Genomic DNA, 15,737 nt, shown 5'->3' on the forward strand with positions numbered 1-15,737 from the left:
CCAGGATACAGTTGGCTTTCTAGGGTACAAGGGCACACTGCTGGCTTGTATGGTGTGAGTACTTAAAGAAAAAGTAACAGTAATTATAATTAGCATTTCATAGCTGGAAGATTTTTCTCTCTTGGACCTGTGTATCTCCATTGAGAGGAAAGCAGATCTGAGGTCTGAACCACTTTCTCACAAAAATCAGCAGCAAAACTCTCACCAGATAGAATAGGACTGTGGTCCATGCAGCTTGCTCTTGACCCACTGGACTTCATCAGTGTGTTCAGTGGGCCTGTCCCAAAAGGTCCTTAGTTTTGAAGTGGGAAATGTGTTTCAAAGTAAAAGCTCTGCAAACATCTTCTCTCTGGCTTCCTGCTCTCTGCCACTAGTCATCCTTGCCAGCATGTTTACATTTCCCTTGCCTGTGGTCTCTTTATCAAGCAATGGGTTTGTTCTGCACCTAGTATAAAGTCAGTGAGTGAGGGTTTCACACACACACGTCCTGCACACATGCAGCATGCTCAGAATGACACGGACAAGTACGGTATTGAGCATTTTCATCTTGTTTCTTCATACCACTTTTGGGGAAAGTGGTTGCACCTCAGCAGATGGTGACGGTGAGTCATTTCATGTTCATCTTTGCACTCTTCTATGATCTTGAAAACCTGAATTAAGAGCTCAAAAATGCAACTGCTGGGTTGAGTATGTTAATACTTTAGCCTCCAGACTCTTTCTTTTAGTGCCAGTACTGGAGGTGTATGCAGAACTGAAGGATTATCTGTATGATTCCCAAATCTCCTGTCCCTGCAATGTTCAAACTTGTTTGAAATGAAGGAGATGATAGCTGTGTGCAGAAGCCATGCAAGATCAGACCTGCTAATCATTTCTTACTGCTTCTAGTGTTTATGTGAAAAGTTGAACCTGTGAGTAGGGAGCTGCTTTACTCTTTACTCTAGTCTGGGATCACTCTGAGCTGCCCACAGACAATGCTGAGGTTCTGGCTTCTCTTTCTCTTGGAAGTTTCCTCCACAGAAAATTTCTTAATGCACCTCAAGTGTGGCATAACCTGTTCCACTACAAAATAATAACTTTGTGGTTTGTTTTTTTTCTTTAAACAGCTGTGGAAGTTGTATCTAGGAATAGTCCCAGTCTCTGTCAGTGTAGCAGCTGGTCCTCAGGGGCTTCTCACAGCCCATCACTAAGAATATTCATCCATTATGTGACAAAGAATTATGAGCTAACTTAACAATTTAAATTCAGATTTATTGCAGGTTTCATCATCTTATTTGGACAAGTGAAAATTGTTAGAAGCATCAAAATCAAAAAGCAAAACATAGAAAACAATGATAAAACCCACTGTCTTTTAATCTGCTATCCCTTTTCTCAAAAGGGATCTCAAAAACTGCGTTCGCAGATTCTGTATCAGATCTGCTAAACATTTAGTTGTCTGATACGAACAAACAGCAGTGAGAGAGATTGTTGCATTTTTCTGAAGGACGTGGACTGTCACTCAGTTAGTACTAGCTTTAGGGCACCAGAATTTCATTGTATGGGAGCAAAAGTGTCTTCTCTTCTGGAAGGAGATGTTTGTGTACCTATTCTCTCTCACTCGTTTAATGGAAAGGAATCTCTTGCCTCATTGTCATGTATTGTACAGCATTAATGTGTACGTGATTGTATACAAATATTGATATATATTCTCATATAGACATAGATAGGGTAAGCATAGTAAGTTTTTGAGTTAGAGGAAAACAGAGCTACAAATTGCAGCTTCTCATACTTGTTTCTTTTCTGTTTATATTTTCTGTTTATATTTTGTTTATACAATTTGCAGCTTCTTAGAGCCAGATTTTGCAAGAAGCTGCAACAGTGAGAGGTCAATGCCAGTGATTTATAGCTTATGTCACTGACATCCTCAGGGCTTCCCAAAAGCATAGGGGAGAAGACCTTTCCTTGGTTTCATCACTAGCTTCCAGTAAGCCAAAACTAGTATTTTGCTTAGAATTAAAGAAAAAGATGCTCAGAAAATCCACACAGAGCAATCACCAACTTCTCTTCATGAGTGTCAAAGATCTGGCCAACAAATTAAAGAAAAAGCTTATTTTGGCACTTGCCTTCATCTCCTCCTCTTTGATGAGTGTCAGGCTGCCATGTCAGAAGTGCTTCCTCAGCTTTGTCCCTGGCCTGGAAGAGCAGCCCCAGGCCAACTATAGTGGGGCAGCCATGAACCTGCAGGTGGGCACAGGCAGAGGCAGGGTGCTGTGAGCAGGATAGCCCAGTATCAGTGGCCTTCTTCTCCAGACTTGTACAGTTTATGCAACCCACAGCAAAACTGTTGTGAGGAAAAAACAAATCCTTCCTGAATCAAATCAGTCCTAAGTCAGGTGATGGGCCGTCTGCTGCCATCAGCATTAGAGATTTCACATGGCCCTGTCCATGCAGGTGGCCACTTTGTTGACACAGCAAACTCAGTCACTGAGCCTGCAGGCACTTACCATTGCCTTCAGTTTTACACATTGTGGTTAGTCCTAGTGGCTTCCAAGCATAAAGCTGACACACAAGAATAGCCCCCGCTAGCACTCTTGGTAAAGGCTTGTAAGACTCCTGCTGTGATTTGAACATCTCTGCTGGATGTTGGCCAAACCCAAGGGATGACCATTACTGAAAAGATCAGTTTTCTCACATCATAATAACTCTGTAACAAGCCCTGTCTTGATTTCCGTATTGCCAGGCTGAGATATCTGTCTGGTTTGGGCTTCTCAAATAGAAAAAAGTTACTATCTTGTAAATTTTTAATTGTGCAGTAAGTCCTTAGCAATGTCGGTCGTGTTGGAGTCATTGAAACTGTTTATGTAATGGATACATTTGCATGCTGAGTTTCTGAGGGTTGGGGTATAACTGAGGTGATACACATATGTATCAAAAAGAATCACTCAGTCCTTGGCAAAAACATAGGAAAAGCATTTCAAATTTCATACTTCATTCATAATCATTAATTATTATATATTCAATGATTAAGACATTATTTCAACAAAGAAGGAAACACATTATCTGTTATGTGCATGTTCAGTGTGAAAAAGACAAGGTTAGTTTTCCTTGTGCTCAGCACTGAAGACTCTCTGTGCTGTTTAAATGTTACATGGCAGCTGGAGCAATGTAATTTACAGTCAGACCAACAGAGGTTTGCAGATAGCTTAAAAAATCATTCTGATATGCTACTTTTTAACATGTTTATCTATTTTGTGTGTTGATATCAAGTATAGTATGTGTGATTTTTATATTCAGAAAATACCCAGCAGCACTGTCTGTGATGTTAAGGTAGGATCTGACACTCTAACTTACAAATGTCAATGTTGAGGTAGCTGCGTATATAAATAAGCTTTTCTGCTGGATCTTTGTAGCTGAAATCTTAGAGGTGTGTGAGTGAGTTTGAGAGTATCTACCTAAAAAGTGGGGCTTTTTTTTTTTTTTTTTTTCATTTTATGTAGATTCATTTCAGCTCTTTTTTTTTTTTTTTTTATTATTCCTTTAATTTTGAATATTGGTATATATATATATATGTGTGTGTGTGTGTGTGTGCTCACTCTTACCCTCATCACTCTTACCCTCATACATGTAATTATATCTAGCATCCACTTTTGTAGCTACACGTCTGCCCAGACATCTCAGAGCTCTGTTTGACAAGACTTTTCCCACGTTAAACTGCTGCAGGGCTTGTTCAGGAGGTGCACGAACCTTTGTGTCTCTCTTAAACATGATAGCCAACAGGGTAGCACCCTACCTTCACTGTCTAAGATGCACATAGTATTTCCTCAAACCTGCAGCGCTGGTGGAAGATGTCCCACGTCTTCATCTTTCATCTTTTTTTCACTAACTCCCCATGGGACAGGTGACACCAGACCTGCAGTGAGAAAGGAAGACCTGGAACAGCTTCTTAGCACCAGCTGCTTCCAGTGGCAAACAGTCACTCTTAGCTTGGGGGATAGATCAGAGAAGCATCAGATGCACTCGTCCCCCCTGCTAACCAATGCAGGTGCTAGTGACAGCAGCCCACTGCTCAGCCCTGCACTGCTTTTGCCTATTGTTCTGCATTCCTGAATGATTTCTAAATTACTTCCCTTACTCAAAACTCATTTCAAGATGCATTTCTGATGAGAGGCCATCAGGAAGCACTGGCTGTTAGGAACCCTGGGAGTGACACTCTACTTTTAATGCAATCGACAAAACTGTCCTCTGCTTTCTCTCTGCTATTAAACTGTTTTGGATCCTCAGGTGTGCTTCCAATCTGGATAAGGTCTGCTTCTCTCCATCAGGATTGGCTTGGGATCATGGGTATCACCAGCGGTGTCCAAGTGGCTGCTCATCCCTCAGTGATCTGAGTCCACTGGGCAACAGCAGGAATGGAAGGGATTTTCCACTGAAAGTATTTCCATGGGCATTTCCCCATAGTGTAAATACAAATATGTGAATCACTGATATCCCTGGAGAAGTCCAAGTCTGAAGGAGATGTCCAGCATGGAACAAGCACTTTGGAAGAGTGGGAAGGAGAGGACCAAGAACTGGGAATAGTCCCTGGAAATAGGAATATATTTGAACATCATCACAGCTACGCTGAGCCCCTGGTGGAAGGGATAGGAGCATTCCCACCTTGAGGATCTGCTCAAGGGCTTGTAATAACTTCTTCATTGTCTGCTTGGCTACCGTGTGTGACATTTAATGAAATCAAGTTAAACTGGCAGTTCTGCCAGGGAGAAGTCCTCTCAGAAACATCAGCTTTTGTTTCACTGACATCATATATGCCAAGTGTAGGACACGAGACATATGTTCTTAGTCAAATCACGATTATTTTATGAGTCATCAAAGCAAATTTGCAGGAAAACAGATGTTCTGGCTGAATTTCTGACGTTCCCCTCCTCAGTCCATTGGTGACAATGTGACATTTCAGAAGACTAAAAACTTTCATATAATTCCCCATGATTTTCAGGAACCTGGGGACTGAGCACAGGCAATGCAGAGCCAAGAAGAGGCTGCTGGGGGCTGCTGGGATGCCTGGTGCAGGCAAAGTGCTGGCGGTTGTGTGCCCCCCCTGCTGGGGGCTGTTGCTTCAATGCTATGAGTGTTTGATCTACTCCCAGGTTGTTCTGCACTGTACAATTTCTGTACAAATAACTGCTGTTAAAACTAGCCTGTACTTATAAGCAGGTACTAGCTTTGAACATCAGCCCCAGACAATTTTGGCAGCAGCTGTACAGTAAATATTCCCCAGTGTGTATTTCTGTGCTGTTTATTTTTGAAAATGTTTTGGTCCTTGACATGGCCATCTGCTTCACCATAGGCACTGTGAATGTGTATGACTCCCCTTTGTGTGTCTGAGGATAGCAGCATTTTGTGCTTCCTAATAAAAAACCTGTTTGAGATAGTTCTGAGATGATTTTCAAGTTGAGACAGTCCCAATTTTTCTTGTTATGAAGATCGTCCATAACTTTTACAGTGAGAGTGCCCCGTGCCTGGGGAAATTAAGTGGTAGAGTGCAGTGGTAGAGTGGACAAGATATGTTCTCTTTTCTCGTATGAAGAAGAGATTTGCAGAGATTCACAGAGATTCCAAAGACAATATTACTATACCTCTTAGCTCATAAGTAACAGAATAGCACAGACATAGGTTACACCAAACTGTCTGTGATGCAGTGTTGTTTGACAGTTTATGGACTGATCAAGCTTTCTTTGCTTCTTACAAAACAGATGGGCTGATCCTCCTCCTTTACCACATTGTAAAGAAGTAACCTTCTTTACAATGAAGCTGTAAATTGAGTACACACCGGTTTGCTTCAGTAACATCCTATTAATCTCTCTCTAGGAACCTTTGGAGATGATGAACCTGATAATTTTGACATTGACTGTTTCAGCCAGCTGGAATTTAAGGATTCCTACAGCAGCCTGACCTGCAATATTACAGAGCTGCCTCCTCACAACACTAACTATACCCTGATTGTGTGGTAAGTGCTAGCAGTCCATCTTTTGGTAAACTTCTGGGAAGTTGAAATACCAGTGAGTCACACTGCCAGATACTGGGGAACAGGAGCAGAAAAGCCGAACTGAATTCTATTTGAGTGCTTTACCAAATTCAAATACTATATTTAGTGAAGAAGAGCTCGCTGAAACAGAATCTAACCCCAGCAAGAAAAAAAAGTTGACTGGAAGGATCTGTAAAGGGCATTACGACACCTCCAGTACTCCTCCTCTTGCACCTGTTACTCTGAAACATTTGTTATTTCTGGTGAAGCAGAGCTTAAACTGAACCCATTTTTCCTTTATACTAAATTATATTTAAAGTAAAAATAAAAAAAGAGAGAGAGCAGATTCTGGTTTTCCACTGGAAATACCACTACCTATGTCAAGACACAAATCAAAGTTAAGCGCCTCTCTTTGCACACACTGACATGCTGAATGGCCATAATGAAACAAGCACACAAAAACAGGAGAGTAACCAAACACATCAGTCATTTCCACTTGCAGCTGAGGCCATCAAGTTCTTGCTCTGTATTTTTTAACTGACACATCTAGATGAAGAAGTTCAGATTTTGTTTCTGTAACATACTGCTTTCTCTCTGCCTGATTCTCCCGGAACATAAAGTACTATGGCTGCGAGAAAAAGTGGATTTTCCTTCACCTTTGCACCTTACTATTCTAACCACAACTTCCACCCTCCCCCAAGCCCCCTTCCCAAACCTGTTTTAATAGAATTTTTCTACTGCCATGCATTTTACTCTGGATTTTGGCTGCAGTTTTATATCAGTCCACAAGCACAAGAGGTGCATAGATGGAAGAACAAGTGGACATATTTCCGTTTCTGAAACAATACCATGAGACCTTCATGGACTGACTGACTACTGACCCTGTATATAATGCCATTTCAGTCAACAGGAAGTTCCTCATTACTGTCAAGGAATACCCATACTTATCACTTCATATTTTAAAATGGCAGCAGTAAGATCGGTTTTAAAGATACATTGACACAAGCATCTCCAATGTAATAATTATTGTTTTGAACCAATGTTCTCTTGGAGAACTCCAGGCTCTTACTGTGACTCATATCACTTGGTTGTTATGCCCAAATACCATGAGGAAAAGCGCTAAAAATCTTTCAATCTCCTCATCTGCATGTTGTTTTTTTCTTGATTAATATGGTATCTCACTTCACTTTATCTGAAATTGGCAACAAGAATTTGTCCCTTACAATTTTACAGTAAGACTGAGAAGAAACTAATACTGTATTGCTTTGGCCAACAGTACCAAGGAAGACAGCAGCTACCCGTGTTTCAACATGGAGAAACTGGAAGATGTTTATTTTTTGCAGTTCACAGATATACTCTCAAATAAAGACATTTGTGTGGAATATGAGATAAAGAGAAAGGCCTGCAGGAGTCTGATTGTAACTGACATTGGTAAGACAGTGAACATTTTGGACATTATTAATGTATGGTCATTAGTGGAAGGAAATAAGATTGTCCAGGGTAAAACTTAAAGGTCAGGGAAAGGGATGAGGTCTGGATCTGGGTGCCGATAGAGTGTAATGCTTCAAAGTCTAACACGACTAACACCCATCCAAAACGTGCATCTAAATTCTGGCTTTTAATAGCCCAGAACTGGATGTAGGTTAAACTATGCAGCTGGTCAAAGCAATTAATCCTGTGCCTGAATGAATTACTAAGCAGGGACATTTTGTTCATCTCTTACTAGGACTTGCACAGTATCAGGGCTTAACAGTTCAGTTCTAAAATGAGCTCTTCCACTATTAGAAGTCCCACACAGTGACCACGGAGTTGAAAGACCTCATTTTTTCAAGCTCTGCATTTTGGTGGAGCCTGTGGTGCTGAAAGGGCACAAAGACCCCAAGAATGATCACGTCGAAACCACATCTGGGACATTTTTAAGCTCAGGAACTGCTTTCCAAGAACAAATGTGACACACTACATTCTTAGGTTCTGCTTGACACAACCTTGCTTCATCTGGTCAACACTAAGTCCCTTTTGGGACCAAAGTATAATGCTGAGCTGACCCAAACACAAAGATCATCCAGCTCAGGGCAACCTTCACTCTAAACTTACATAGTCATCCTACATGGGTTTTCACTTGTAAATGACTCCATTATATCTTGGTTTGTTATTATTTGCAGTCAAGCCTGAGGTACCATTTGACATAAACATAACATACCAAAAGGAGGCAAATGAATATGTCATTCATTATAGTACACCACACTCACGGAAGAAATACTTAAAGGACAAATTAATACACCAGATAGCCTACCGGCAGGAAGAAAGCACTTGGAAGGTAATTATATATTGTTAAGATTACCTAATTTCTGAAATTAAATGTTGCCATACAAATATCAGTATCATGCAAAAACTCTCAGTTTTTTTTCTTCTAGTCAAAGCAAGTCACAGCTGACAGTGTTCTTGTCTGTTTGGTACTTCTCTGGGCTACAGAGATTTCATTCATTCGTACTTAGTCTTTGGCATGGAAACGGAAGGCATAATACTGTGTCAAAACAGAACCATCAGTTCATTACCAACAGTGTAATAGTAATGATGTTTGCTTTGGTGGTTCTGCTCTTATCTTCTATGCCTATTAGAAAGTAATTGTTGCTTTTTTGTTGTTTTTTGTTTTTGTTTTCTTTTTTTGTTGTTGTTTGTTTGTTTTAATGTGTTTAGACCATAGAATCGCCATACCTTCAAATAAAGTTACTGGGAAAAAACCTCAAAGCAGATGCATTGTATGAGGTGAAAGTACGTTCTCAGCCCAATGGAGATTACTTTAAGGGCACGTGGAGCGAGTGGAGCACTTCGAAGAGCTTCAGGACCACAGGAGAACACTCCACAGAGAACTGTATGGGCAAAAACTACTTTGGTCCAAGACAGCTAGGGGGTTCTCAGGCCATAGACTAGTTTTCCCTAGCAGCAGCAGTAAAGAATGTATGGGTAGGGGTGAATTAGTGGCCATAGTAGTTCCAGCCTTTGGAGGCACCTAGATATAGTGTGGGCTGAGAATCACATCAATGCTGCCACAAGGACACAGCAAGTAGCAGCAGAGAACATGGTGCTTCATTGCAGCTGGGAACCAGCCTGAAGCTCAGCTAAGGCTGGAGCCATGACTACCCAAAATCTCCCCACCTATGTGGAGTCAGTGAAACACACCATTGCTCCAGACAAGTGGTAAGAAGGCACAGTGCTGTGCATTCATCCCCAATAGATTGTCTTAGGTGGCACTGCAGTTAGAGTGTCTAGCAGAGGGGCATGTATATGCACTGACAAATGTTCTGTGTTTGCCTTTAGATAGCAGCTTGTTCGTTATCATACTCTCCATCCCAGGCTTCATTCTGTCAGTTGTCATGATTGTCCTGATTCTAACATTTTGGGAAAGCAGGTAATGTAATCTAATTATTTTAATATGAGAAAGTCGCAAGCCAGTCCTGTTCAGACAGCTCTATTGCTTTGCCTGTTGCACTTGTGAACTATTCTCTTCACATTTCTGAGCCTCTGTATCATGCCAAAGGCAAAGAGTATTGAGGGAAACATGAGAGACAGTACTGGCAGGCAATAGATGGCCTATTACACCTCTGCTGCTTTAGTCCTGGGCTTGAAATACTGAGATCCTTGCAGATCTGAAGCCATCATGAGACATTTACGTAGTCGGTGTCTCACTGGAGGCACATTTGACTCAAGAGCTTCAAGCAAGATGCAGAAAAGAAAGCAAACTGTGGGTTTGAGTAAAGTCCTGAGAGGTATGGAAACTGCATAGTGGGGAGGTTACCTCTTTTTCTTTCACAGTCTGAGTCAGCAGGATGCTGCTTTTGGAAGTGGTGGGGCACTGCTCCCTGTATCAAGAGCTTGATGTCAGCTGCAAACCCAGCTTGGTCCCCATCCAATTGTGTGGCAAAACCACACAAAACTGATGACTTTTTTGTATATACTGACTACCAACAGTAGATAAGTACCAGTTAGTAGACAAATTTAAGAAAATAAACACATACATAGATAATCTGGTAGGACTGGAATCAGAAGTGAAAAAGTCCCAAATTCAACACAGGAGATGAGCATCCTGCAAGGTGGAGGCCCAGGGCTGCATGGTGGCTCTCAGCCTCTGCCCACAGCAGCTCTGCTGATGTCTTCAGGGAATTCTGCATACAGGCCACTCAAACAGGGGCAATATTTGATCCTTGCTAACTACTGAGTTACATGTTGGGATTGCCTTCCTATGTGCCCATGTAGCATCAGTCAGTGCATGTCAAGAATACTTTTGATAATTACACATTTTAGACACCTGAATTGTCTGCCAGGGCATACTCTCTGGTGTTGTTTAATTTACTAGCACAAATATAGCTTGAGATTTCTAGCTCTTGCTATTCAGTGATACTGAGTGTTATATTTTTGTACATTTGGACACATACACAATTACACATGCGAAGAGAAAGATAGATTTGTATGTATCTATGATATTATAATGTTGCTGAGATAATGCTGATTTATTTTGCTATACTTACATCACTGCAATCTTGATTTTTAGGCAGGGAAAATACCTGCCTGTATGTTGCCTGGATGCATCATGGTTAAGGGTTTCCACAGCAGCATAGCATCAGAACTATGCTAGAAGTAAGAAGAGGGGACAAATCTAGAAGAAGTGGGACAAAGCAATACTGCAGATTCCGGAAGCACAGGAAAATGTCTATGGGTTAGGAAAACATGCAATCCTTTGGCTAATATAGAGGCAAATTTCTGCAAACTTGCACTTCAACCACAGCCTCTTTTTTTTTTCACTTACAGAAAATGGTTTCATCATGAAAAACCCAATTAGCGCAGATAGATGCAAATGAGGTCTTTGCCAGCACTATTCGCTGCTTTCCCAGTACTTGATGAAATGTCTTACTTTAACTGAGATGGTCTGTGCACTCAAAAGAATAGTGACTTTTAGGTGACCTTTATATCTCTTGTCTTTGCTCCTTTTCTGGAACTTCTCTCTGTCATTATTCTGGGTAATGCAAGCCACTGCTAAGGCTTTGTGAGAACTAGTACAAGAAACACAATGTGATCATCTGATATCTCAATGTGTCTCATTTTTGCTGCTGTTGAACCCCATTACGTCTACTGTTGCACTTTCAGGATCAAGCCTGTTGTGTGGCCAAACCTTCCTGATCATAAAATAACACTGGAGCGACTGTGTAAGAAGCCAAAAAATGTATGTATTGCCACTGTCTTTTTCACCTGATTATAGACTACTGGGAATAAAATTAATACTTGTGACAGAAGGAACATATCTTTGCTGCACAAACCAATCCGTCAGAAATGACTTCTACATCCCACTCAAGAGAGCTAATATTTGCACAGGCAGATATTTGTGAAAGGTATATATATAACAGACATTTCAACCAAAGCCTGAGTTTCGGACTGTGCAAAATAACTATAGAGGGCTAGAGTACTCAATATGTGAAGAAAAGTTGAAGCAATTGGGTTTGTTTGTGGGAAAGAGAATGTTGGAGAGCGTACTGATACCTAAGTGGTAGGAAGTGGTGAGATACTCTCTTCACAAGGATGCGTGGTGACAGGATAAAAAGTAACAGGCCAGCACTGCTTCAGGGAACACTTCATCTGGATATAAGAGAAGGACCTTTTGCTATGAGAACTGTTAAATCTAGCAGACTGCACAGAGAAGCAGTAAAATATCCCTTACTAGAAACATTTGAGTCTTGGCTTGACAGGGACCTGAAAAACCCAGTTTAAGGTCCTCTTCTGGCAGAAGGTTGAACTGGGTGCATCCCTGTGGTCCTCTCCCACTGGGACATTTTAGTGCTTTTATGAAACTATGGTCACAGAGCTGGATGGGAGACCCTTTGCCAACTTTGGGCAGTATCCAACTACCCTTACATGGCCAATAGCATTGCTCATAGATCATAGATCACAGAGTACATATAAAAACCTGATGGGTAAATGATAGAAACAGTAACAATTAGGATTAATTGATTGCCTATTATGTTTAGTATTATTTTTTCACTAAGGAACTCATCTGCTCTGTCCTGTCAACACTCCTGCTGGTGATTTACTAGCAATTTCTTAATTTTCAGGCTCTCACATCTCTTGTGCTCCCTAGTGCAGGGATTCCTAATGTATTTCAAGAAATGGTAACATTTAATTTATCACATTGCTAAACTGGGAAGATAAAATTGAAAGGAACAACCAGGTTCAGCACCCTCATTTATATGAAATAGCTGGTGTGCAATGAATAAGTGGCTTCAAAAACTCTTTGAAACACCACATTGCGCAGAGCATTCCAGTGATGCTACCTGCAAAAGATCACAGAATAGATTCAGGTTACTGTATAAAATGTTATTAAGCAGTGTTGCAGTTAATTCTCTGCTAACCTACCTTTTAACCTGCTCAGGGTTATATTCAGAACTAAAGAAATAACAAATGCCTTTCTAAAATTACATGAACTCTTGATACATCTTTTCTGTTGCACAGATGGCCAATGTTAACTGACCATGCTGTTCCTTTTGCCATGCAGAATTTTGATATAAGCTTTAACCCAGAGAGTTTTGGTTATGTTTTTATCCATGAAGTGGATGGAATTCAAGCAAAAGCTGAACAGGAGAATTTTCTGCAGCCACCACCTACTTCAGAGACAGATATCCCACCAAAGTTTAGGAGTGGATCAGACCTGAAGCAAAGCCCTGCAAGAACTGACAAAACCAGCCTGAACCTGTCTGTGAATTATGGAGGAATCTGGTCTGCTGAGGCTCTTCATGGATTCCTTGGTAGCAACCAGTCTTCAGACACTGCTGACATCTGCAGCTCTGGCACGTACGAGGTGTGCCACAGCAGTGGGGTGCCTCTGTGTGATGATGGCTTTCACCTTCCTTCTGCTGCTCCCTTAGATCCTCCAGGACAACCTGGACCAGAGCCCCAGAATGTCAATGTGATGCCACCTAACAGTGAATTGAAGTCACCAAGTGATGAAGAAGCCTATGTCACCATGTCTAGCTTTTACAAAAATCAGTAGGCCTTACAGATACCACAAAACACTGCCTTTTCCCTAGAGCAAGCAGGATACTGAAGCTCTCTATTTTGTTCTCCTGCACTCTGTCTCATCTAGTTCCCACCTCCACCACACCCTGCTCACAGTGCAATGCTGTACAAAGAAGTGTGGGTTCTTCTGCTTTTCCGCGAGTGACCTTCTGCCCTCTGCATCCCAGCAGCAATATCCACTGCAGCAGAAATGAAATTTAATTTAATCTGATTTTAATCTTCAGATCTGATTAATCCAGAGCAATGACGCTGCACTCCTAGGCAAGGATAACAGCAGGTCTAAGAGAGGTGAAGCCTTCTGTTAAGTTCTTACTAATGCCTAAACAAGAAACATGGCAAGAAGTTCAAGTGAAACTGAATTTGATCTTCACTAGACCAAGAGTAACTCCTCTGCAGTTGGTGGAAGTCCAAAAGTTTGTGAAGCTTGTGGACAGTAAATGACAGTAAGTGAGAGTTGCTATCAAGCATTAGTCACCTGAGGATTCAGAAGATCGGTCTCTGCAAAGGCAGATGACTGAGTCCACAGGAAAAAGCACATGGAATCACTTTTGGAAGATGTTTTCTCAGACTGATTTTTTTGAAAGATGAAAACAGCACAAAACCCAATATGACACTGTCTTTTGCTATTGGTATATACATACCCCAGAACTAAATTCAGGATCCATACATATTTCTGCTACAGTCATATGTTTAAGACCCTCAGTATCTCATGTCATCTATTTGCAATTTTTAGCTAAGAAAACGAAACAAAACAAAACAAAACAAAAAAGTAAATGAAAAGCAAAGTCCTACTTCTCTCTGTAACCGAACTGGGGCTACAAAATGCATGTTGCTTTCTTTTTCTGCAGCTCTTGTGCAAGCAGTAATGCATCATGCAATTATTTTCCAGGACAGAAGGGATGTGCAGGTAATGTTTGTTCACTAGAATAATCACCAGTGGCTCTGTCTCCATATGAATACTTTCAATTGGGCCAGGTACTTTTGTTATGTGACTTCTGGTCTAGGAATATGGCTGGAGCATCATGAATCTCACCACTGATCCAAAGACCCATATTTCAAAAAAGCAGTTTTTAAATAGCCTGGAGGTAATGAAGTTTTAATGTTATGACCCAGGAAGTCATCCTGTCCCTTCCCATTTGTCTTTCTGGACTCTGTGCCCATTTCTGAGGGACTCCCCAAGTGCTGCCACTGAGAGGACTGAGCCACTCCACTGTCCCTGTGGGACGCTGCACACTGTGGAGCACACGCTTGGAGACAAAGCTGCTACAGCCACGTGGCTGCATGATGGCCCAGCAGTGTGGCCATGGGAAATCCAAGCCACCTTGCTGTGCTCTGGGATCAAGGTTCACCAGACTGTGAAGTGCCAGCTCCTCTAGCTGCTTGAAATATCCTTCATTGACATGTCTATGTTCCTGGAGTAAAAGGGCAAAAAGAGTCCTCCCTCATCTTCACAGCTACTCAGATGTTTTCTGACTGCTAACTGAGAAGCTGTTATATCTGATACAGTCTGCTGGAGAAAGCCAGTGCTCCCAGGACTGCTGTCTGCCACCCCCAGGTCTCTGCATGCACAACGGCCTGGGGTTTGGCTCATGAGAGTTCACTGACGTTTGCAGAATTTTTCATCATTGTCACCAATTTACAGACTGATTAATACAGTAAAACAAGGCGGAAACCTGGACATTCATTTGCTTTATAATGCTTGTTTTTATTAAAACAAATAGCTGCTGGTTATGCTCACACTGTGCAGACTTGCACAGTGCAACTGTAATGTGGAGAGAATGTGCTGGAAAGATATCCTGTTCCAGTAGCACAGTGACAAACAGAGGGGATAAATGAATAAGCAAAAGCGTATCATAAAAATCCAGTACAGTACGTGCTGTACTTGTTCTGAACTCATACGTACATTTTTAATGAATAAGATGTCCATTACCCATATCTATTTGCACTATTTACACAGTAAGTTACCCACACGTGACAGTCTTCCTGTTTATCCAGAAAGGTACACTGCTTTTTAATACAGGAAGAGCTTTAGCGACTTGGTGTATATTTGCTTTAACTGCTCTGGAATTGTTACATTTTTCCTATGTAGTAGTAATATTTTTTGCATAGCTGCTAATGTTTGAATATTCATTCTGTTCCTTATGTCTTATTTTATTTAATTAGATAACTCGTAATCTTGGATTTATAACATCCTTACTGTATTAAAAGGACGTTGCTATTTGCATGACCTATTCATCTTGTTTTCATATCTTGCTCTATCAGCACTGAAAGTAGGACAACTCCACAAGTTCTGTCCTGCTTCAGCCAGGAACAATCCCAAATAATTCTGGACAGCTCAGGAGTGTCTAAGTGTGGAAGTGGTGCTTTATGGCTGCAGATCCTCTGCCAGGGGCTCACAGCTGCTCTGGGAGCTAGAAGCCTTGACCAGCCCCCTGTGTGCGGCCACAAGTCCTCAACAAGAGCAAACACCCTCAGGCTTGTGGTGGAGTGTGTTTGTACATTAAGGCAGACTCTCATCTAGGTTGAATCCTCAGAGATGCTTCAGTAACACAGCTGAATGCTGATGAATATGCAGCCAATAAATACGAGCCAGTCTTTTGTTAGCACATTCTTTCCACAGTAGCTTTTCCTCATAAAGGTTACAAGTTAATTCATGTCATATACATGTGTTACTTTA

The 15,737-nt window shown here is 41.3% G+C and overlaps 1 protein-coding gene across 1 annotated transcript; it reads left to right on the forward strand.

Annotated features, from left to right (window-relative positions):
• The first annotated feature begins 325 nt into the window (after nucleotides 1-325).
• On the forward strand, nucleotides 326-15,282 carry IL7R (interleukin 7 receptor). Its single transcript, XM_015848514.2, has 8 exons — nucleotides 326-602; nucleotides 5,842-5,980; nucleotides 7,275-7,429; nucleotides 8,161-8,315; nucleotides 8,696-8,870; nucleotides 9,317-9,407; nucleotides 11,141-11,216; nucleotides 12,540-15,282. Exons 1-8 carry the CDS (start codon nucleotides 503-505, stop codon nucleotides 13,032-13,034), a joined length of 1,386 nt encoding a protein of 461 aa, XP_015704000.1. The 5' UTR covers nucleotides 326-502; the 3' UTR covers nucleotides 13,035-15,282.
• The last annotated feature ends 455 nt before the right edge of the window (nucleotides 15,283-15,737 follow it).

The sequence above is a fragment of the Coturnix japonica genome, chromosome Z (assembly GCF_001577835.2).
Source record: "Coturnix japonica isolate 7356 chromosome Z, Coturnix japonica 2.1, whole genome shotgun sequence".
Classification (NCBI taxonomy): Eukaryota; Metazoa; Chordata; class Aves; order Galliformes; family Phasianidae; genus Coturnix; species Coturnix japonica.

Bases quoted from the DNA above. Each gene is read 5' to 3' on its own strand.
- IL7R (XM_015848514.2), top strand. From the start codon at position 503: ATGCTCAGAATGACACGGACAAGTACGGTATTGAGCATTTTCATCTTG. The intron at 7,430-8,160 runs GTAAGACAGTGA...TATTATTTGCAG, and splicing joins TCTGATTGTAACTGACATTG to TCAAGCCTGAGGTACCATTT. The intron at 8,316-8,695 runs GTAATTATATAT...TAATGTGTTTAG, and splicing joins AGGAAGAAAGCACTTGGAAG to ACCATAGAATCGCCATACCT.